Here is a 23,268-nt window from a genome sequence, read left to right as displayed (position 1 = left end):
ATTCATCAATAAATAAAATTACGCAATTTAATACTTATAACCAGTTGTGTTTAGAAATTGTGGAGGTGTTGAAGCATAATATTGTATACCTATTTTAAATATTTTTAGCACCACCTCTAATAAACAGCAATGGTCAAAGGGCTTTCAGACGTAGGTAAAGCAAATGCTTCAAATAATCCTACATACCGCCATCATTGCTTATTACATAAACTTACCAAGTAATAGTAATAGCTTATATTATATAGTAAAGACAATAACTGTATCATACGATTATCATTAGATAAGATACTAATCTGCCAAGTACCTACCAACTATTCTACCCACCACTTTTTTAATTTAAGAGACGATTATATTTATACACGTTTAGGCCACCATTAGCTTCATTATATGATTTTCTGTTATAACTTTCAGTTCATATATTGTATGCCATGTAATTAGATAAATAAGAATCATAAGTCCAAGACTATTAATTAGTGACAGTCGTGCTAAAGATATACTTCCGTATCTAATGCAACAATTATTTGAATGATATAAATATAAATTCAAGTTTAAAACGACTACACAGCAGACAATTAACCATTTGGCATTTGAATAACCAATTACGAATTTTAAAAACCAAATAATGTCAAATGAAACATGATCTTAAGTGTTATGTTTTTAACTAAAATGTGGGTAGTGAAAATGATTTTTATTATTATTATTATTGATTGGTTTGATCGTTGGATGTATAAGATATAACCAACTTAGGTTAGCTAGTTTATGAGTTTCCTATTCCTAAACATTTATTAAAGGGGTTGCATAACAAATATTTAAATATATATTTCAATTTCATATCATTAGTCACTAAGAACAAGAATAGGTATCACAATAACAGATATTACTGCATTTGGTAAGTGTAAAATAAATTATATATTATAATGCAAAATCGCCATATAAAATTTAACTACATTTGGCATTTAATAAATCATCGCTAGTAATAAATTATTCTTTACATTGAAATATTTGGTTTCTGGCCAAACATTTCATTGTTGGTTTCTTCTTTATAGAATCCATCGTCAGTAATACTTAATATAACACTTAACATATTATTTGCATCGACTTTTCCACTATCAACACAAGGAACTGGAATTTTCACTGTCGTTCCGACTGTTAGAGGTGGAAATTGATTTTATTTTTTTCGCTTCCGCCATTAATCCATCAGCAGCCTTTTCCAGTGATTTTTTAAAATTTTGTTTTTGTTCAGATTGATTGACTAAAATTTTTTCATTTTCATTTAAAACATACATTTAATTTTCATTTAATACCTCCATTTGATAAGCACTATTTATAGCGAATGGACAAGATCTCAATTCTTCACTCCAATTTCTAGACTGATTTTCTTTATTCCGAGTATAAATGATTTTTTTGATGCCCTGGTAAGCTCGCTTTGTGAATAATGTGGCTTCCCGTGCACTATTTTTAAGCTATCCTAGATCAGAACTAAATCATTTATAATATGATTTACAAAATCTCTACTAATATCCGATTACGCCAAACACAGCTCCCAGATACCCCATCGAAGCTGAGTGTCAAAGAAAATTGGACGTCGCTGAAACTAGCCGATGGACAAAGACATTGATACCAAATATATTAAGTTGGACCGGCCGGTAGGAGATTCGGTGAGGTGAATTATCATCTCTCACAGTTTCTCTCCGGGCAGGGGGGCTTTGGAAAGTACCTGCGTAAAATTAAAAAGGTCAAAAATACCAGTTGTGTCGACTGCGGAGCGTCGATTGACGATTCCGAACACGCGTTTTTCTTGTGCGACGGGTGGTGGCGGCAGAGGAGGGATCTGGAGGTGCGAATCAACAGAGACTTCACTCCATCAACCGCCATCGCATTAATGATGGTGTCGACGCACAATTGGAACGCAGTCAACAAATACGTGGACCTAGTCTTAAAAGTAAGGGAGAAAGAAGAAAGAGAGCGTCAAAGAAGACCACCGGCAGCTTTTGTAGAAACTTAGTTAAGTGAATTTTGTTGTAGGCCGAAGGCCATCTTTTATATAGCGTAGGGCTATCTATTAAATTGTGAGCCGCGCATGTGGTCTATATACTAACTGTACTATGTATGTCATGTATTTTATTGTGTTAGAACTAATTAACGATGTGGGGGCGCTGGCAAATTGTCTCACCAGGTATTTTTGGCCCCCTGCGATACCGTAGGAAAAAAAAGGTTTGCCTGGTCAAAAGCCGAAGAATGACATTTTGTCTAAAAATTGTGGGTAGTTCGCGTTTTTCCTAGTCATTTCCGTGGTTTGCCCGATTTCGACTTTTGACCGTAACATATATGACACCTAGATATATTGTGTTAGTAACGATACAAAATCAGATTCTCCCGTACTCCGTCCACCTACTAACATTTCGTCATCTTATCCTCTCGGCGTGTCCAGGAGTTGGTTGGGTTAGGTAAGACTACATGGATAATATATAAATACATATATATAAATATATATTATCTATGTAAGACTATGATCAGAAATTCAGAAGCATAGTTGTTATTATCACGGTCTTATCAGAATATTAACCATGTTCCAAGACGATGATTATTTTAATGAAAAAGATAAGACTCAAATGATAAAAAAATTCATAAAGTTAAATTATCAATAATATTTAATCTGACTTAAAATCATAAAAATTGTTATTTATTTGTTATTAATGTTGTAATATTGTGACAATGTTCTTGATGTTTTAAAAAATATGAAACACACGTGTGTGATCTACTGTCGTTTAAATTCCTTTACTTAAAACACTTCAAATTGTTCTAGATACCTACAGTATCAAAAAAAAAATATCCGTTTAACTAGGTATACAAGTAAAAACACAATTTTTCGATCACAGTAGCTCTTTGTAAAATAGTTTAGATTAAACATTTATTGAATAATTAACCGTCAATTTTTATGGATATACTTGGTGATAAATTTATTGTAATAATAAAAAAATGGCTTGAACATGGTCGACAATTTGACATGGTTCCTGCTGCTGGTAATCTGTCCCACATTAACTGTTATTACAATCGAGGTAAAAACATCAAAAAACTCTTACATTGAGTATAAAATATTTATTTGATTTAACTCTCGTTTCAGAAGCATTCGGACAGGTCAAGTGATGATGTGCCCAGCTAAAAGTCTAGATGTCAAAGCATCTGTATAATGATTGGATAACCATAGGTTTTATGATGTCATTGATAATACATTGATTCCTATTTTATAGAAGTCAGAATATGAACATAGACATTAGAGATACTGCATAATAACAACATAATTAGTTGTTCCCTTCATTTCAAAATGTTGAGTTTGTTCACAACTACTTGCAGACATATACAAAAAATATACATGTTGATAGCTGTAAACCTTGTCATAACAAGGATACGAGATAAACAATTTTAAGAACTACTTTGTATTTTCACTGTATATTCTGTAATATTTTATGAATAATATTGAATTATTGAATTAATCTGGTTTTAGATTTCAAGAATTAATAATATAACTTAAGATGTATCCCATTTTTGAATACGAAGAGTTTCTTGACCGTTTACCAAAATTCAAAGACATTGAAACCAAGATTACATGGTAAAGCAGCATGTTCAGTGGTCAAACAATTTTTGTCAATAAATGCTTGAAAGGTAATGATTACTTTTATAATTAAATTATTGAATTATTTAGACTATAATTAATAATTTAGCCCGTCAGTAGGCGCATGTATGTTAGTAACACAGTTAGGCGCGTATGAGCGCGGCGCTCACTTTCCCAGTTTTTATTAATTAATGTTGTAAATCGAACTGTAAATGAGAATTTTATTATGAATAATTAATTAGGATCACTTTATTTATTTATTATTAATAAATGGTAGTTACAATACTAGGTCAAAACGTATTACAATTAAAAAACTAAGATAGAAATCTCTGAAATAAAAATTTAAAAATACATACATAATAATTATTGCAAAATAATAAATCATATTTTAAGTTGAAAAATTAAAATACATGCATTATAATTAATTATAGCTTTAGTTTAAAAAAATATACTTGGAGATGAAAAAAAAAATAATGTATATACATATAAAAAACTATACGAGAAAAATACATACACCAACAGTCGCGTATGAGCACGCCGCTCACTTTATCAGAACTGACAAGTTTAATCTATTGTCATTTCAACACAAGACTAAGGACCGGGTTATTTTATTTTTAGAAAAGGGCCTAGATAAGATAGCATAAGGTATACGAAGTTTTCAACAATTTAAAAATTAAATTGAAACCAGTGGTAGCTAAACTAATAACGGAATGAGCGCCACGCTCATACACGACTTCTGACGGGTTAAGACATAGTAAGTTTAACTAATATTTTTATATATTTTTATAACCAGATGTTGAAGATCTGAATGTAGCTGAACATAAAACCTATCAAGTTAGTTACATTCATACAAATAGTACACAAAGAAAATAACAAGGCCGAGCAAGTTAACAATATTTTTTTAGTATATTACATTAACTAAAAGTATATATTTTTCAATTAAATTAAAATTTACATTTTTAATACATTTATTAAGATTAAATTAAGGTAACTAATACTATTAATTTAACTTCAATTAATTAATTAAGTTAATTTAAAAAAAAATATTTGTATTTAAAAGTCATTAAATTACTTAACTCATTCCGAAGTGATAAATGTTATAAAACTATTAAACACAAATATGTGAAACGGACATTCAGCTTTTAACTGATGAACCAACAACTAATACGAAATAACAACAAACTTAAAATCATAATAATAGTTTATGAATAATGTAACAATCTACAGATTTATGACTCGTCATTTATGTCACACTCCAGAAACTTGCTTAAGTTAACAGAATACAGGAACTTAGAGTATGAGTATATATATTATTGGCAATGCACCCAGACAGACGAGTCTGAAACATTATGTAGAGATCATCAGATAACAGTTCAATTTGAACCGCTATGGCGCTATGTAGAGATTATTGGACAACAATTGAGTCTACATTTTTAAGTTACATTAATGTTTGGATTTACTATAGGTATAACCTACTAATAAGCTACTTCATAGATAAATCATAATAATTCAATTGTTGAACTCATAGTCTTGTGATCTTTAATATACTACCCTCAAGAACATGGTTACTCAGGTGATAGACTTGTTCATAACCTAATAAAATTAAACATGATATAGTAACGTATGAGTTTATTAAATGGTTAAATAATAATAATGTTATACAGTATACTATCACCTGAGTAACCCTGATCTGAAGGATAGTTAATTGAAGATCACAGGAGTAGCAGAGTACGAGTTGAATAATTTAATTATTATGATTATTATCCATGAAGTAGGTTATTATACCTAAAGTAAATCCAAAGGTGACGTATCACCTAGATCCCCGGTCAACAAGATCCCCATGGTTATCTAAATCCCCCGGGATTAATTAGATCTTTATGGGTCAACTAGTACCCCTGTCAACTAAATCCCCTTAGGTCATCTAGACTTTCTGTGTAAACTTGGTCCATTTTAATAAATGTAGGTATTTTGTAAGCGGTAACAGTGGTTTGTAGTGATTGAAACACCCCGCCTTAATATAAAATACAATAGTATACGTTATTTAATTCGGTAACTATACTTTAAATGGTTGTTCTTAAATCGTACTAGAAATGTTAACATTTTTTACTTTGTTAAAGGGGGGGGGGGTGAACCCCCTAAACCCTCCCCGTAGCCCTGATGCTTTGTAATATATATTTTAAGCTGACAGACCATCTTCGCTTAGAATCGTTTTTCGTGTACAATGATTTTATATTATTGAATTAAATTTGAACACATCCATTACACTATTACAGTGACTTCTCTAAAGTCTAGACACCTAATGTACATCAGTGCCTTATAAACTTCCCGCTTTTTTTACAACGCAAGTATACAATTAAAAGTTTTAAATTTTGATAATATCACGAAAACTTTCCATTTATTTTGTACCTAATTAATAATATAAAGTGTAAAATGTCTATACAATTTAAAGTTGAAACTTAGTTTCTTATAAGCAGTTTTTACTGAAACCCAATACCTAATCTCAAAAAAAATAATATGAATTTTTTTTTAGACAATTTAAATTAAAACTTCATAGTGTTATGAAGTTGGTTATTAAAACAAAAAATATTATATATTAAATTATTATAATAATATATTATATATTATTACCTATTACATGATTAATTGTATTAAGTAACAAGCTTTTAGAAAAACATTTTACGGAAGTTTAAGACTATAGATAGTACCTAAATCAGTTCCTCAAAAATATGAATTAAATTAAAAATATAGGAAAAAACATTAATTAGGTACTTATATACATAATATACTAATCAAATCGTAGTTTTATTTAATACAATATACCTATAGGTTTTCAATTTTAATTATTTTCAATATACTATATTATAATAAATAAAAAAATAGATAGAATTGCAAATATTAATCCCTTTCAAAATCGTACGTAACCTGTCTACCATCGTTTTTAATGGGGTTCTATAAAGGCAATGTTTATGATGTAAAAATAATTAAAAATGTTAGAATACGATTTAAAAGTTGGTAAATCAAAATTATCACGCACGTTATATGGAACTTTCACCCTATGTTCCGTTGTGCATTTTGTGCCTACTAGCTGGGTACTCACTAATAAAATCTTATTAATCATGTATCAATAAAATATAATTGCAGTTTATTAATTTAAAAATAATTAATTCAACCTACATATTATATTCTGTATACACACAGAATATAAAATAACGCATCATTGTAAAATCTAAAATAATGTCAACCCGAGAAAAGAACTTCTCAGTTACCCAGAAATCAGTAAATCAGAAACCATAAATTAGGTACCCTTATAAAGATATTATTAAACATTAAATATCTTAGCTAAATTCGTACTTCGTAGTATTCGTATTCAATAAAGTACACCTTTTTCCAGATTAATACTAATATTAAATCACGTTAAATCTTAATAACCCGCATTAATCGTTCGTTCGTCAATCAATAATCATCGTAGTTGTTGACTGTTGTATTTTAGTCCAGTGTAGAACGCACGTTGGATGAGTGATGCACTGATGCGGTATAGTGTTTTCAAAATAAATACATTTTCATAATAAAACATATTAAATTATAATTTTATAATGGAAAAAGTCATTCGAGAGATTGGAGGTTCCAGAGGTGTAGGACGAAAGTTTATTATTATACAAATAGGTACCCATAATACCTTCCTTTTTCTTTTATATTTAAATATTTAGAAGTCATAAATTCGATTTTAAAAGTCATTGTCATCCTGGTGGGTAGTAATGTAGTATTAATTTAATATAACTATATTATGCTGACCAGTGATCTTGCTGTATTTTTTAAGTATATTCTAAATGGCTGTGCTATTAGTACCTACCTATGGTTATATTTTAAATATTATTTTCTTTTTAGTTGTCGAGCAAAAGGCAGAGTGTTTAATAATGACACGTCTAAAGTTATTCTGATTACATGCCACGAAACACATCCAGTAAACCAATTGGCACTAAATAATTTTAAAAATATTTGTAACCAACGGGCACAGGCTGAACAAATATCTCTTCGAGTCATTTATAACGAAGTAAGTGTTACATATTTATATAATACAGCGAGGAACTTAATTGGAAAATAATTATCATATGATATATTTTTTTAAATATTTTCTTGTTATACGTTTATTGTCTGCTGAAAATATAGGTATGAAATGTAAATAATATTATGAGTAAGCGCTCTTTCTGAATTTAAAATGATGTGAACGCACTGTTTGTTTTCTCTCTCTGGCCCCAATGCCACAAAGAGAAAACTCATTCACGTGAAATAATTTTTTTTTATGTTTTTCAGTAAAATCACCCATCACAAAATAATTCAATAGACAATAAGTAGGGTTAAGTAAATTAATAATAAAAATTAAAATATAAAACCGACGAAAATACCCTTGAAAATATTATCCTCTATAATTGTTGTAATAGGGTACTAAAAAATAATTAAAAACAATTTTACGTGACTGATTTTTTATCTACATTGCGCTTGAGTCCGAGAGAAAACTAATATTGCACTGACATCCTTTAGATAATTTGTAGTTATTTAATGTTTATGATTTAAATTAACAATAATAAATTTATATTAGAAATTATACGCTTTGCCAGGATCATTTTATCAAAATAAATGATTTATTATTAATTATTAATTCATCAACTATAAATAATAAGAAATTATGAGGTATTTATGTATTGGTATCCACCTAAAAATAAAACCAGTAATTTGATACTGACACCCATTTTTTTTTAATTCAAAGCAAAAATTATTTAACGTTTTTGGAAAAATACTAAAAGATTAGATTATATTATAATAGGTTCTTAAAAAAACACTGGTAACAATATTGAATAGATCCAAAAATTTAAACCGACTAATTTTCTAATTTAATTTGAAAATGAGTGTAATTAAATATCTTTATAATTAATAAAATTTTTTAATGTTATTAAGACATGTGCTTCAGCAGAATTTGTGAATGTGCACGTTGGTGGATTTGTCTCACATCAAAGAACGATGCGGAGACATAGACGTCAGACCCAGCCAGTAAGTCCTCGGTCAATGACTGAGTTCCATCATCAACTCAGTGGAGACTATCACCATTTATCGAAAGTTGATGATGTAACTTTGTATTCCGGCATAATTGGTAACACTCCACAGGAAGGAGTTATTTTACTGTTTATTTTACCTGAAGTTATAAAGTAAACACAAAATATTGTTAATTTTAACTAAACAATATACTAATATATAATAAAATTGCAGCATACTTAGAACTGGTACAACATTTTTGTTTGATGGCACATTTGCAAGTGCACCATCATTTGGTAATGAGTGCCAACAGTTGTATGTCATAATGGGCATAACATTTAACACTGTAAGTTTAGTTTGCAATTATATACTAGGGACCCTATTCAATAATAAAATAGCTAATTTACCTATTTAAATGTATTAAATATTTTTATCTTAGGGGTTTCCAATTGGATTTGCACTCATGTCTTGGAAAACAGAATGTGCATACTCAGCACTATTAAATAAAATCCTAACTTTAGTACCGGAATGGCAACCACAAACAATTGTTATTGATTTTGAAAGGGCAGCAATAGCGTCCATAAGATCACTATTTCCAAACACTGTGATACGAGGATGTTGGTTTCATTCTTCGAACGCTGTATGGAGAAAAGTTGGAAATATTGGTAAGCTATTATATTTACTGTATTTATCTGATAAGTATTCAAGTATCAGACTATCAGAGTATCGAGAATTCAAATCATGCTATATACAAGTTATAATTGTGGTATTATAATATATTGTTTTGAAAAGTTAATACCCATATCAATTTAAATTAAAAATTATACAAATTAAATATTGATAGAAGGTACTTGTAACAATACTAAATATACTTACATAACATACGACTATGATATGTTGAGAAGACCTTTAAACAATGACTTTTGGTAGTAAAATTTACTTAAACGTCTTTGGCTGTAACATAATGTATAAAACACTATAAATGTACCGTCTATACCTATGTTATGTTACACAGTTGTGGGCCTTGGAAATTTATATTCCTACAGTATAAACTATATAAGCGTATCCTTATTAATTAATTTTTTTTTATTATTATTCATTATTATTTATGTGTTATACTTTTAGAACTAAAAGTTGTTTTTTTTTTGTATTGCCTATATTAGACATTAAAAAATAGTGAATGTGGATATAATGACTAATAATCGACACTTTACATTTTGAGATTAATCATTAACACTTACCATGTTTCTATACGGATTTAGGATTGACAGAATTATGCACACATAATAGAGTGGCTTACGATATTGTCCATTTGTTGATGGCATTACCTCTTCTGCCACAAAACTTAATAATGGAGGGTTTTGAAAGTATTAAAAATGTCTACCTCGAAAATGTGCAATTAAGTTTAGGCAAAAATAGAGGACAATTTAATGCACTTTTTGACTATTATTGGTCGACATGGCTACAAGGTTTGTAAATATAAAAGTCTGCAGTTAAATATTTAATAACACTAACTAAATATTATATTTTTTTTTTATGAATAATAGGAGTTAATGCAGATATGTTATCGGTGAATGATACAATTTGGCGCACTAATAATGTACTGGAAGTCAGCCATCAACACTTACGCATGCATATGGGAAACAGAACCACCCAGAACCGTGGATATTTCTGAGTAACAATAATGATTTATTATTAAATTTAAATAATTATTTAAAATATTATGTATTTACCTATATAATATAATAAAAAAAGAGTAAGGTCAGTGATAGTAGAAGGGTATTTCTCTCGTGGGATATGATACTTTTGAAGGATAGGTCACTGTTAGTGTTAGACATTTGTGCCAAACATTTCAATAATAAGTGATTTATACATAAAATAGATTAAATTTCAAAATCGCACAAATTTTATGTTTAAACGTATGAACATAATATGTGGACATTCATTCTTTTGTTAGGTATACACTATAAATGAAAACAAGGTGCATGTCGAATTAACAAATAACATATTTAACTAAGCTTCTTCAATTGAATTAATAATTATCTATTAGTAATTTTACAGAAGGTCTAATTACATACTCAAGAGGTATACTAATTGACTATTCTGCGGTAACTGATGGCGAACAAATAAGAGAGCCGCAACGACAGGTATGGATAGACAACCAAAGGCGTTTAGATTTGGCAATGAGGCTATTAAATGAAGGGCGGTATTCTGTATTGGAGTTTCTTGTCTGTTCACGACATGCAACACCAAATTTTGGTGTCCTACGATCTCAACCACTTCAAATTCAACCAGTGAATGTCCCAGAACCTCAACCAGTGAATTTTCCACAACCTCAACTACTTCATATAGAACCTGTGAATGCACCACGTCTTCCATCTCCAATTTTGTTAGAGTTACCACATCATCAATTTCGGGAAGAAATTCTTGCAAGATTATTGCCGCCTCCACGGCTACGACAACCTGTTCCTCCAAATCGTAAGAAATTAATAATATTAAATGTGAAACTTAAAAAAAAAATCATTGTCATTGTTTTAGTTTTTGATGTATCATCTGATTCAGATGATGAAGAAAATGTTATAGCTAGACTACAGGCTAACCAAATCCAAAATCAAGACTTAAATAGTAATTATTTATAATTTAAATTAATTTCAGTTATTAATTGATAATTATAATCTTAATTCATACTTATTATATCTAACTATATTTTGTAATGTAACTGCTGTTGTTGAGTTATATAATACATTTTGATTAAAAACTAAATAAATAAAAAATTAGTTCCCTTAATCTATAGTTGAGCTAATGCCATATTTGTTTATCTTAATTTTTTCACATTTTAATAAACATGTATAATGATAAAAAAATAAATAATTTTAGATTCTGAGCGGAGCGATGAATGTATTGATTTTACCATGATGTGTGTTTTTTTTTTTTTTTTGTGTCTGTCATCACGTTTTGGGGCAGTAAAAATGCTTCGATTTTTGACTTCAGTACCTCGTTCGATCAGAAAGTGAATCTAGTTGGTACTTTGGGGGGTCAAAAGTAAAAAATTCTTAATACTTTTCTAAATAATCGAGAAAAACAAACTAAAAATTAACGGAAAAACGCGAAATTTTACGCACACTCATTTTTCGACAAAATCGATTTTGGTTTTTGATGTAACTTTAAAACGAATGACCATAAATACGTGAAATTTTCACCGAATGTTTATATAAGTATATTCTATCCACCATGAAATTTTCAAAAAATTTCGACTTAAGTTGAACTATTCATAGGCATTTGAAATTTTCGATCATTATTAGTTTTTTTAAAATTAATATCGATAAAAATTTATTTGTTAGGCAGAAAAGCTTGAAAATTTAATACAAGGCTCTTAACATATTGTTACAATAGCAGTTGAAAAATAAAAGAAATTCATAGTCACAATTTTTTTTAATAAGCATTTAAAGTTCAAATTTTGACAACATATTATGTATAAAACACGAAAATTCGTAAATTATTTTATGCTAGAAATTCATAAAAAATTTTCCTATTATATCTAAGATTTCAAAATTTAATACAAGGCTCATAATATATTTTTACAATAGCAATTGAAAAATAAAAGAAATATATAGTCACAATTTTTATTTATAAGCATTTAAAGTTCAAATTTTGACTAAATACGTAAAAATTACGGCAATGTTCAACTTACTGACTGCCGTATTAATAATAACTAATAAGTAATAATAATCTATAATATATCCTAGACAGATAAACCGTCTCCGCTCAGAATCGTTTTTCGTATACAATGATATAATATCATTGGATTCAAATTTAATTCCATCCATTACAGTAACCCACTTGTAACCTACTGTACAGCAGAGCGACATCCACGACTTACCCGCCTTTTTGTTGTTAGTTTTAGAAAACTCCAATTCAGATGATGAACAAAATGTAATGGCTAGGTCACAGGCTATTAGACCACATGTAAATTGGATCTATAATGAAGACCTAAATAGTAATTATTTATAATTTAAATTAATCTCAACTATTGATTGATAATTATAATCTTTTAATTTTTTAGTCATCCCAATAGTTGAGCGACAATGCTACATATGTATATTTTCGCCGCCAACTGTAATTGTTTTACCTTGTTTACATCAAGGTCTCTGTGAGCCTTGCTTTACAAGATATTCTATTATGCCTCCATATAGCCATCGACCTTATTACAGATGTCCACTGTGTAGAGGACAAGTTGAAAGTTATACAATAATATTATGATTAAAAACAATTTTAAAATTTATCAATGTAAACTTACAAATATATAATTAATATTTAATTGTTTTATTGTTATTTATTTTATATTTACATATCATGAAAATCAAAAATCAAAATATTAAGTTTTGTGTTATTATAATGTTGCCAGATTAATGCATAGGTACCAACATAATGATCAGGGTTCAAGACTTGCATTAATTGCTTATTTTTGAGTTTGATATTATTGCAATAATTTTATAATTAAGTTTATATATATTAATGTAATGTATAATATTTTTTAAACTAATGACTTATTAAATAATATACCGAATAATGAATAAATGTAAATTAAAAACTGTAGCCTGGGTCTGTTATACTAAAATCTTTGTAGTTCAAAATATAAATTATAATATAGTACAAAAGTATAATACATATTTACCTTAAGTTCCTTATGGAGGTTCTTCTAAAGACTCATGATTGATCCATTGAATATTTAGTGAACTATTAAATTAGTTACCATCGGGGTTGGGCAGTATCAAAAATACAATTATATTGCATCTTGCATTGTGATACATTTTATATTAATTTCATGAATCTTATTTTGCCAAAAGATACAAAATACTTTCATTGTAAAAATTTGTATTGAAATATTGAATTGTATTAGAAATTACAAGTTACGGAAAATAAATCTCTCGATTAGCATTGTATTAAACTTAAAATAAATTAACACAATATTTGACTTTGTTATAACTCATAAAATAATCTGAAAATCAGAAAAATCAGAAAAATATCAAATGTATACTCGTTTTGTGTCAGTATAATAACAATTATAACTAATATTATTTATTACTTTATTAGGTTCACGAGGTAGAATTCTTTGCTCCGAGACAATTATTAAAGTTTAAAGACAAATTAAATATACTATTTTTAACATTTAAATGTCAGTTATAATTTTAATGATAGGTAAAGTTAGAGATAGACTTGGGAGTTGTGACACATGTGAATATTGTCCAGTGCTTGGAAAGTTCCTTAAAAAAGGAACTAGTTTACATCTTGTTAAAAAGGAGCTAAATTTTTTATCGTTCCTGGCTTAAAGATAGAAACTAGTTACTTTCCTCATTTTTAAATAAACAACTTTTTTCGTTCTTCAATAATTTTAAAATTGTAATAATAAATTGTTTAATTAGGTAGTTGTATTGTTTTTAAAATGTTAAATTTGTTTATTTCAAACAAGTTAATTTACAGTAACATTTAAACATACAATTTAATAAATAAAAGTTAAAAAGACAGTATTTAGTTTTCATGATAAAACGGTTATGTCTTACTATTTATTTATTAATTAATATTAAATGTTGACATAGTACATTGAAATAACTCTTCAATCTTAAATATTCTTAATAGACAATAGTTTAGTAATAAATCAACAATATTAAATTAATATTATTATATTGTTGTACCTACAAAGGTTTCATTTTATAGCTCATTATAATGACTAAATTGGTAAATACTGTGGGCGCGGCAAGTGCCTAAATACAAATAATAGGCTGGCTTGTTCGCCTTAAATGAAAATAAATAAATGAGCCTTATAATAATAAAATGTAATAAAAACAATGATTTATAGAAAAATGATAATAAATATAATAATAATAATTTATGCAATAAGAAATATTTGTGCAATAACAATAATAATAAGTATAATAACAATAATTCGAGTAATAACAATAATAATACTGGCCTTATAGCTGCACAATGACTACAATAAAATAATGCAATAAAAATATTACAAGAAAAATATGTGGCCCATACGGCACACAATAAATAATTAATAGGAACACTATTTTTATAAGTATAATAATAATAAATAGCCTTTGCGGCTAGGCCCGTCGGCCTTAAACAATGAAAAAACAAACAAATATGGTCGACCAATACTTACATGTGATTGTGATTGATGGCGGATTTAATCCCAACGCGACCGTACCAGAACTGTAATGACCTGCCTAAGACGGCACACAGCAGTATTATAAAGTAACGATCACAGTCCAGTACGTGCGACCACCAAGCCACAATCACCAACGAAGACAAAATACAAATTGCTGTGCTCTGCAGACCAAGAACGATCACACAATTGACAAAACAACGTTATTCACAGGCGACCGCTGGCAAGCTAAAAAACAAAGAAAGGTTTAGACGTTGGACAATATTAAATTGCCTCGAACGATACTTTACCAGACGGCCGATTCACAAAAACGAAGAGGTGACAAAAACGTGTTTTTCAAAAGAACAAATGGCTGCAGACACAGGAACATAAACGAATTGATGTGTACACTACGAGAAGTAAGCGCAAAAAAACAACGACGGTGCCGACGACATTCACCACGAAGGCTATGCCGCCGGACACAACAAGATGAAGATAAGTGTCTCAGTGCCACCACACAAAACTGGACAAACACGCGAAATTAAGAAAACTTGTGACACTGAGAGCATGACTTTAACTTTTTACTAAAAACATAACCGAAAAATCAAAAATGTTAACACACAACGAACATTTCCGTGCCATGATAACAGCGCGATTACATAACCGGTCTGTCGCACACGGAGGCTTTGTTGCCGCCGCCGACAATGACCGCGGCTACGTAACGCACCGATACGCAACGCAATGCATCGCGCGAAAATACTAAAACGAAAACAACAACGAATGCAACACCAAGACATATAAACGCGAACATTCTCCCCGCCTTGAAAGGACGCAGGAGTTTCAATTCAACACAAATTAAATATGATATAGTATAACATAAACATTCGATTAGCTAACAATATAAATAGATTATAAACATTTAAAAAAGAAAACAAAAAAAATAAATAGATAATAGCAATCCAAAAAAAAAAAAAAAAAAATATAATAACAAATAAATAATGGTAATCCAAAAAAGAATATGATAACAAATAAATGAATTCAATGAAATTAAGAAGGAATGGGGTCTTCGGAATCTGCAATGTCGACAGTACTGGGTAAGAGTGCAAGTTTGACGACAGGTCTCTTCATTTCAGCACCAGCACTCTGTTTGATGGTCACAACTCGAATGATTCCGTCTGCCCCGGGGTGCACGGCACTGATTCTGACTAACTTCCACTGTAGAATGGGGACATTGTCTTCCTTAAGTATTGCCAGATCACCGACTTGAATAGCTCTGCTTGGAGAAGTCCACCTACCGCGTTTTTGCATCTGTGGTAGATATTCCATGCTCCAACGGGTCCAGAATCTTTGTAGCTGTGCTTGCATTAATTGAAATCTACGCAATCTGTTCATAGGAACGGCCGATAAATCCGGCTCTTGTGGCAACATGAGATTCCCTCCAATAATGAAATGACTTGGAGTAAGGGCCTTATATTCACTGGGGTCATCAGACAACGATGTCATAGGACGTGAATTTAAAACAGCTTCGATCTTACACAACAAAGTATTCAGCTCTTCCGCAGTAAGTAGTGCACCCTTTGTGATCTTTAGCATAAGCCGTTTGGCGGACTTTACAGCTGCCTCCCAGAGGCCGCCAAAATGGGGTGCAGAAGGAGGAATAAAATGCCACTGTATTCCCTGGTTAGCCATCAGATCCGTGACTCGCTGGTTTTTGCTACTTTGTGAGAAGTACTGTTTCAACACCTTGTGAGCTCCTACAAAATTTGTAGCATTGTCACTATACAAATGCGAGCACATTCCCCTCCTGGACATGAACCTTGATAGAGCAGCAATAAATGCATCGGCTGTCAGGTCAGTAACTAGCTCCAGGTGCACCGCTCTGGTAACAAAGCATACAAAGACGGCGATGTAACATTTAATAGCAGTGACTCGTCTAATACCACTCCTAATTAAAACTGGTCCGCAGAAGTCTACTCCAGTGCGATTAAAAGCTCTGTCAATTGTCACACGCTCCTTTGGTAACGGAGCCATTGGTGGGGCTGAAAATCTAGGATTCGCTCGAAAACATTGTACACATTGCTGGACAACCTTTCTGGCTACAATTCTGCCTCGAATAGCCCAATATTTTATAGATATATGAGCCAGTAAAGCTTGAGGGCCTACATGCATGAGGCGACAATGTTCGTAACGAAATATTAATTTAGTTATTGTGGCTCGGGAAGGAAGAACGATTGGATGCTTGCTGCTGCAATGCATATGCGCATTTGTAAGTCGACCACCAACCCTGATTAAGCCTTCGTCGTCAATGAACGGACTTAGCGAAGTCAATGCACTTTTGCGATGCACATTTTTTTTAGCCTTCAAGCACACCAATTCATCATGAAATGCAGAACTTTGAGCCTTGATTAACCAAAAACGTTCAGCTAGCAGTAACTCATTTAGTGTGATAGAATCAAAAACACGTCTCTCAGGGTGTTTTGATAGGGAATCCTTGCAATTGGAGACAAATCGGCGTACCAAAGCAGTGATTCTTATGAGCATAATCCAACTTGAATATTTATTCAAAATCCAGAAATTTTCTTCTGCTATGGCCGACAATACCATATTGATAGGCCGAATTTCTGGTAATTCTGATGGTAAGGTAGGATTTTTGGGCCAACTTTGTTTATCTTTACTCAACCATTTTGGACCGTGCCACCAAATGTAACAAGTGCTTACTGAGTCTGCATCTACACCTCTGGAGATTAGGTCTGCAGGATTTTCAGAAGTCGGGGTATGATGCCATTGTGATGCATGCGTTAGATCATTTATTCGAGCAATGCGATTGGCAACGTAGACTTGAAAGAGAGATAAACTATTGATCCATGCAAGGACGATAGTTGAGTCCGTCCATAAATAAGTATTATTTGACGTCACGGTAATATTTGATTTTTTGAGTTCGTCCTTAACCTCAGTAATTAATTCAGCCAATAGTAAAGCACCACATAATTCAAGGCGTGGAATGGTAGTGGCCTTGATTGGTGCAACTCGAGATCTGGATGTATATAAATTTACAACAAAAACATTGTCGCTGGTCTCTGAACGGATATAGACACAAGCACCAAATGCATTCTGTGAGGCATCACAGAAGCCATGAAGTGTATATCTGGTAGAACAATGTGCTAGTGCTAATCTTGGTATGATCAATTTATCAAGGTTACCCAAACTCGAATAAAACTTGATCCACTTTGAATATAATTCTCCAGGCAATGGTTCATCCCAATCCATTTTAAAACTCCACACTTGTTGCATAAAAATTTTGCCTTTGATTAGCACACAAGAAATGAAGCCGATAGGATCATACACACTATTTATATTTGATAAAAGACTGCGCTTGGTAATGAACTGAGGTGGCGTCCATTTCTTCATTAAAAACCGAAAACTGTCAATAGATGGCTGCCACAACAGTCCCAAGGCACTCACTACATCGTCCTCACTTAATTTGACCATAAAGTTTGGATCATCCTGCGCATGAGGCAGGCGATTGAGGAGATCTTTAGAACTTGAGCACCATTTTCGTAGAGGAAAAACAGCAGAGCCCAAAATGGATTGAAGCTGTTCATATATTGAAAAACAATCCTGATCAGAGTCACCTCCACTAATGAGGTCATCTACATAAAAATCATTACAAATAGTTTGACCAATTGCAGTATCACGATGTTCATAACCAAGTTGGAATAGGCAACGTGTTGCCAAAAAGGAAGCAGACTTTGTACCGTAGGTCACAGTTTTTAAGTTGAAATGTTTCAAAGATTCATCAGGATGCGAGCGATAAACTATTCGTTGTAGATAACAGTCTCCTTCATCCACTAACACTTGGCGATACATCTTTGCCACATCAGCAGTTAGTGCAATACGGTTTAAGCGGAAACGCAATAAAATATTATAGATATCAGGTTGGATCTTTGGTCCTCTCAGCATAATATCATTTAATGAAAGTCCAGAAGTTGATTCCGCAGACCCATCAAAAACTACACGAAGTTTTGTTGTTGAACTGTCTGATTTGAAGACCGCGTGATGTGGTAAATAATACATAGGCTTGTCACTGGCGGATGTTGTTAATTCCATGTGACCTAACGCTATGTACTCTTGAATGAATTCATCATACTGCTTAGCTAATGAGTTGTCTCTGGCAAGTCTTCTTTCTAAATTGAAAAACCTTTTTTCGGCCATAGTGAGGGAATTGCCAAGTACATCAGGATTTTGAGATAGTGGTAACCGCACGATAAAGCGACCATTTGTACTGCGACAAAAATTTTCTTTGAAATGCTCCTCGGCCCTGAGTTCCTCCATAGTACGTTGATTACTTTTTGATATAAAAAAAGACAAAGCAGAATCGTGATTTACCATCAAGGCAGATGACTTGTTACAGTTTGATGTCTCCAGAACCTTGCCAGTAACTATCCAACCAAATTTCGTATGGTGGAGAGCAGCATGTTTATTCAGTGCGACCTTCGTTCCAGAAAAAATTTCAAAAAATAGGTCAGCACCTAGTAATAAGTCAATTGGTCCTGGTAGATGAAATTGTGGATCAGCTAAGAGATTTTGCAAGTTATTAGGAATTTTCAAATTTTCACGGATAACTAAATGGGATGGAAGTGAGTTGACAATGATTGGCAATGAATGCAACGTAATTTTTGTAGTATAATCACCGAAACGTGAACACACAGTAGTATCTTCAAGTTGTTTGGATGAAGATGACATAGACGAAACACCAATAATATTGAGAGACTTCATTATTTCAGATAGTTTCAATTTTTTAGCAAAGGAATCCGTTATAAAATTTAATTGAGAGCCCGAATCCATGACGGCTCGACATGAATGCATAGTTCCGAATTTGTCACAAATGTTCACAATAGCAGTGGCTAGAAGTACATTTAAATTTGAAGAGTGTGTGTTGGCTACCCCAGTGCACATGGCAGTGGCAATGGGATGTGATGTTAGTTCATCATTGGTTTGAGAAATGCTTGGTCTTTCACTAGAAGGTTCTTCATGCAATTTTGAATTATGCCTTTTGTTGCATTTAGGACAATGCGAAAATTTACAATCTGCACTTTGATGACCATAATTTAAACAATTGAAGCAGAGCTTGGCATTTCGGACCACAGTTCTCTTCTCAGATAATGGCAATTTATCAAACGTATCACAATGATATATTCTATGTGCAGATGAACACAATGGACATTTGATAGTCTTTTGATCTGATGAGCGAGTAAACAACGATTTGTTATTGCCATGGTTATGATACGGAGGTTTAGCTTTGGAAATTTTATCTGATATATTGACTGAATTAGAGCATACTTCATATGCTGATACACGCTTAGACAAGAATAGTTCGATCTGCTCATAAGTCGGAAGCTCTTTGTTGTCTTGACGTAACTGCCACTCGCCAGCGGTGATTGAATCAAGTTGGCTACAAATTAAAGTCACCAGCCAGGCGTCCCAGTACTGCACCGGCTGACCAAGAGCTTTAAGAGCACGAACATGTGAAGCAATGTGGTGGTGCAATTTTCGTAAATCAGCTGCAGAAGGTGAAGTTATTTTGGGTGATTGCAGTAAGGCACGTATGTGTGTCTGAATGGTTAGACTTCTATTTTCAAATTGACGTACCAACTCATTGTAAGCAACCTGATAATTTTCAGCAGTGATCGTGAATGTTTTTATAATATCAGCTGCAGGTCCACACACACTGGTTTTTAAGTAATGGAGTCTTTGCACATCATTTAAAGTTACATTATTGTGAAAGAGTGCATTAAACGTATCAAAGAATGAAGGCCAGTCTTCAAGATTTCCATTAAAGGTCGGAGGCTGGATTGTTGGAAGTCTTAAAGAATCTCCAGTGGATGAATGAGATGAGTGTGAAGTGTTAACGATTTCAGCAGGTGTATTTTTGGCAATAAGATCTTCCATGGTAGCCTTCAATGTTAAGCATTCATCTTCAAACTTCAATCGCTCCCTTTCTTCATCATGTCCTTGATCTAAATCAGCAATAGACTGTTGAGCTTCATTAAATAAATCAATACATTCATTTAATTTAGTTAATCTTATTTGCAATTGTCTACTGGAATGAATTGCTGGATTGAAGTTTTTGACATATTCATTTATAACTTGGATAGTGGATTTAGTCGAGACTCGATGCTTGATCAATTTGCGCATTTCCTTGGAAGGCCCAGCCTCAGGAGTCGACATGGTGCAGTTGAGTTTGTGATTGATCTGTTGAACTTGAATGTGATGTGTTCGACAATTAAGGAGAATACAAAATCAAAATAACAAAAAATATGAATATAAGTACAAATCACGTCGAGGTCACCAAATGTGGGCGCGGCAAGTGCCTAAATACAAATAATAGGCTGGCTTGTTCGCCTTAAATGAAAATAAATAAATGAGCCTTATAATAATAAAATGTAATAAAAACAATGATTTATAGAAAAATGATAATAAATATAATAATAATAATTTATGCAATAAGAAATATTTGTGCAATAACAATAATAATAAGTATAATAACAATAATTCGAGTAATAACAATAATAATACTGGCCTTATAGCTGCACAATGACTACAATAAAATAATGCAATAAAAATATTACAAGAAAAATATGTGGCCCATACGGCACACAATAAATAATTAATAGGAACACTATTTTTATAAGTATAATAATAATAAATAGCCTTTGCGGCTAGGCCCGTCGGCCTTAAACAATGAAAAAACAAACAAATATGGTCGACCAATACTTACATGTGATTGTGATTGATGGCGGATTTAATCCCAACGCGACCGTACCAGAACTGTAATGACCTGCCTAAGACGGCACACAGCAGTATTATAAAGTAACGATCACAGTCCAGTACGTGCGACCACCAAGCCACAATCACCAACGAAGACAAAATACAAATTGCTGTGCTCTGCAGACCAAGAACGATCACACAATTGACAAAACAACGTTATTCACAGGCGACCGCTGGCAAGCTAAAAAACAAAGAAAGGTTTAGACGTTGGACAATATTAAATTGCCTCGAACGATACTTTACCAGACGGCCGATTCACAAAAACGAAGAGGTGACAAAAACGTGTTTTTCAAAAGAACAAATGGCTGCAGACACAGGAACATAAACGAATTGATGTGTACACTACGAGAAGTAAGCGCAAAAAAACAACGACGGTGCCGACGACATTCACCACGAAGGCTATGCCGCCGGACACAACAAGATGAAGATAAGTGTCTCAGTGCCACCACACAAAACTGGACAAACACGCGAAATTAAGAAAACTTGTGACACTGAGAGCATGACTTTAACTTTTTACTAAAAACATAACCGAAAAATCAAAAATGTTAACACACAACGAACATTTCCGTGCCATGATAACAGCGCGATTACATAACCGGTCTGTCGCACACGGAGGCTTTGTTGCCGCCGCCGACAATGACCGCGGCTACGTAACGCACCGATACGCAACGCAATGCATCGCGCGAAAATACTAAAACGAAAACAACAACGAATGCAACACCAAGACATATAAACGCGAACAAATACATTGAAATAACTCTTCAATCTTAAATATTCTTAATAGACAATAGTTTAGTAATAAATCAACAATATTAAATTAATATTATTATATTGTTGTACCTACAAAGGTTTCATTTTATAGCTCATTATAATGACTAAATTGGTAAATACTAAATAAAAAATTATAGAAAATGTTTAAATTCCCTATTTTATTTAAGAATAAATAACCTAACTAAAGAATAAAATAATTCATATTCATCTAAAAAATTAAAGAAATTTAAATGTGTTACCCTTACCTCACACAAAAAATTAACTATACTCACCTGTTAACCTTAATTTTTTGAAAATTGAACAATGTTATTGAAAGCGCGAATTCCTTTGAATGACTTATGGCTATAGTCTTGAGTTCTTGACTACCTTTAGTATCTTAGTTCGTGTTAAATACTGATTTAATATTGTACTGAGAAACGTAGTCCGGTAGAATGGTGTGAATAGGTCGGTGTTATAAAAAGCTTAGCATTTATTGAAATATTTTGAAAATGCTATTGTGTATTTGCGTATGCGGTATGCCGCAGAGAAATAGTAAATAATAATATTGTGACATAAACTTTCAAGACCCTATAAATTATAATTATTTTCACAAATTTTTGAAATTTGAATATTTTCGTGTATTTTTCTAGTAATTTAGATCCTGAGACAACTAGGTCTCCTATGGTCAACTAGTTCCTTGTGGTTAAATAGATCCCCTGTTAACTAGATCCTGTTTGTGTCATTTAGATCTAGATGATCTAGTTAACCGGAGATCTAGGTGTCCGTTCACCAATCCAAATATTAATATGATTTAAAAATGTAGACTCGACTGTTGTCCAATAGTCTCTGCATAGTGGTTCAGACTCGACTATCGCGTGATGGCAATAATATATATATG

General features: G+C 31.9%; 2 protein-coding genes and 1 pseudogene across 4 annotated transcripts; 2 read left to right on the top strand and 1 right to left on the bottom strand.

Moving 5' to 3' along the window:
• The first annotated feature begins 1,601 nt into the window (after positions 1-1,601).
• Positions 1,602-2,005, top strand: LOC149060280 (uncharacterized). Its single transcript, XM_089228615.1, has 2 exons — positions 1,602-1,658; positions 1,700-2,005. Exons 1-2 carry the CDS (start codon positions 1,602-1,604, stop codon positions 2,003-2,005), a joined length of 363 nt encoding a protein of 120 aa, XP_089084741.1.
• A 670-nt stretch (positions 2,006-2,675) lies between these two features.
• Positions 2,676-12,959, top strand: LOC149060279 (uncharacterized; annotated as a pseudogene). Its single transcript, XR_016190390.1, has 14 exons — positions 2,676-3,059; positions 3,125-3,437; positions 3,506-3,663; positions 4,407-4,517; positions 7,499-7,664; positions 8,567-8,814; positions 8,876-8,987; positions 9,081-9,306; positions 9,904-10,110; positions 10,189-10,316; positions 10,703-11,119; positions 11,180-11,266; positions 12,540-12,638; positions 12,705-12,959. The product of XR_016190390.1 is annotated as an uncharacterized LOC149060279 (transcript).
• A 1,532-nt stretch (positions 12,960-14,491) lies between these two features.
• On the bottom strand, positions 14,492-22,334 carry LOC149060278 (uncharacterized). 2 transcript variants are annotated; one of them, XR_016190384.1, is made up of 2 exons: positions 15,104-22,333; positions 14,492-15,041 (listed from the first exon to the last, which is right to left on the bottom strand). XR_016190384.1 is itself a non-coding variant. In XM_089220213.1 (2 exons), exon 2 carries the CDS (start codon positions 21,018-21,020, stop codon positions 15,840-15,842), a length of 5,181 nt encoding a protein of 1,726 aa, XP_089076339.1. In that variant the 5' UTR covers positions 21,021-21,801; positions 21,864-22,334; the 3' UTR covers positions 14,492-15,839. The 2 variants fall into 2 exon arrangements, 1 of the variants encoding a protein (XP_089076339.1); XM_089220213.1 differs by having other exon boundaries at positions 14,492-21,801; positions 21,864-22,334.
• Between the last annotated feature and the right edge of the window lie 934 nt (positions 22,335-23,268).

This window comes from Diuraphis noxia, unplaced genomic scaffold, assembly GCF_037042655.1.
Source record: "Diuraphis noxia isolate RWA-SAM2 unplaced genomic scaffold, SU_Dnox_SAM2 contig0001, whole genome shotgun sequence".
NCBI classification, from domain to species: Eukaryota; Metazoa; Arthropoda; class Insecta; order Hemiptera; family Aphididae; genus Diuraphis; species Diuraphis noxia.
Note: the sequence above shows the minus strand (reverse complement) of the source record. Positions and strands in the feature narration are given on the sequence as shown.

Excerpts from the sequence above, each read along its gene's own strand:
- LOC149060278 (XM_089220213.1), bottom strand. The coding sequence starts at position 21,020 with ATGTCGACTCCTGAGGCTGGGCCTTCCAAGGAAATGCGCAAATTGATC.
- LOC149060280 (XM_089228615.1), top strand. The coding sequence starts at position 1,602 with ATGGACAAAGACATTGATACCAAATATATTAAGTTGGACCGGCCGGTA. Across the intron at positions 1,659-1,699 it reads ACCGGCCGGTAGGAGATTCG|GGGGGCTTTGGAAAGTACCT; the intron begins GTGAGGTGAATT and ends CTCTCCGGGCAG.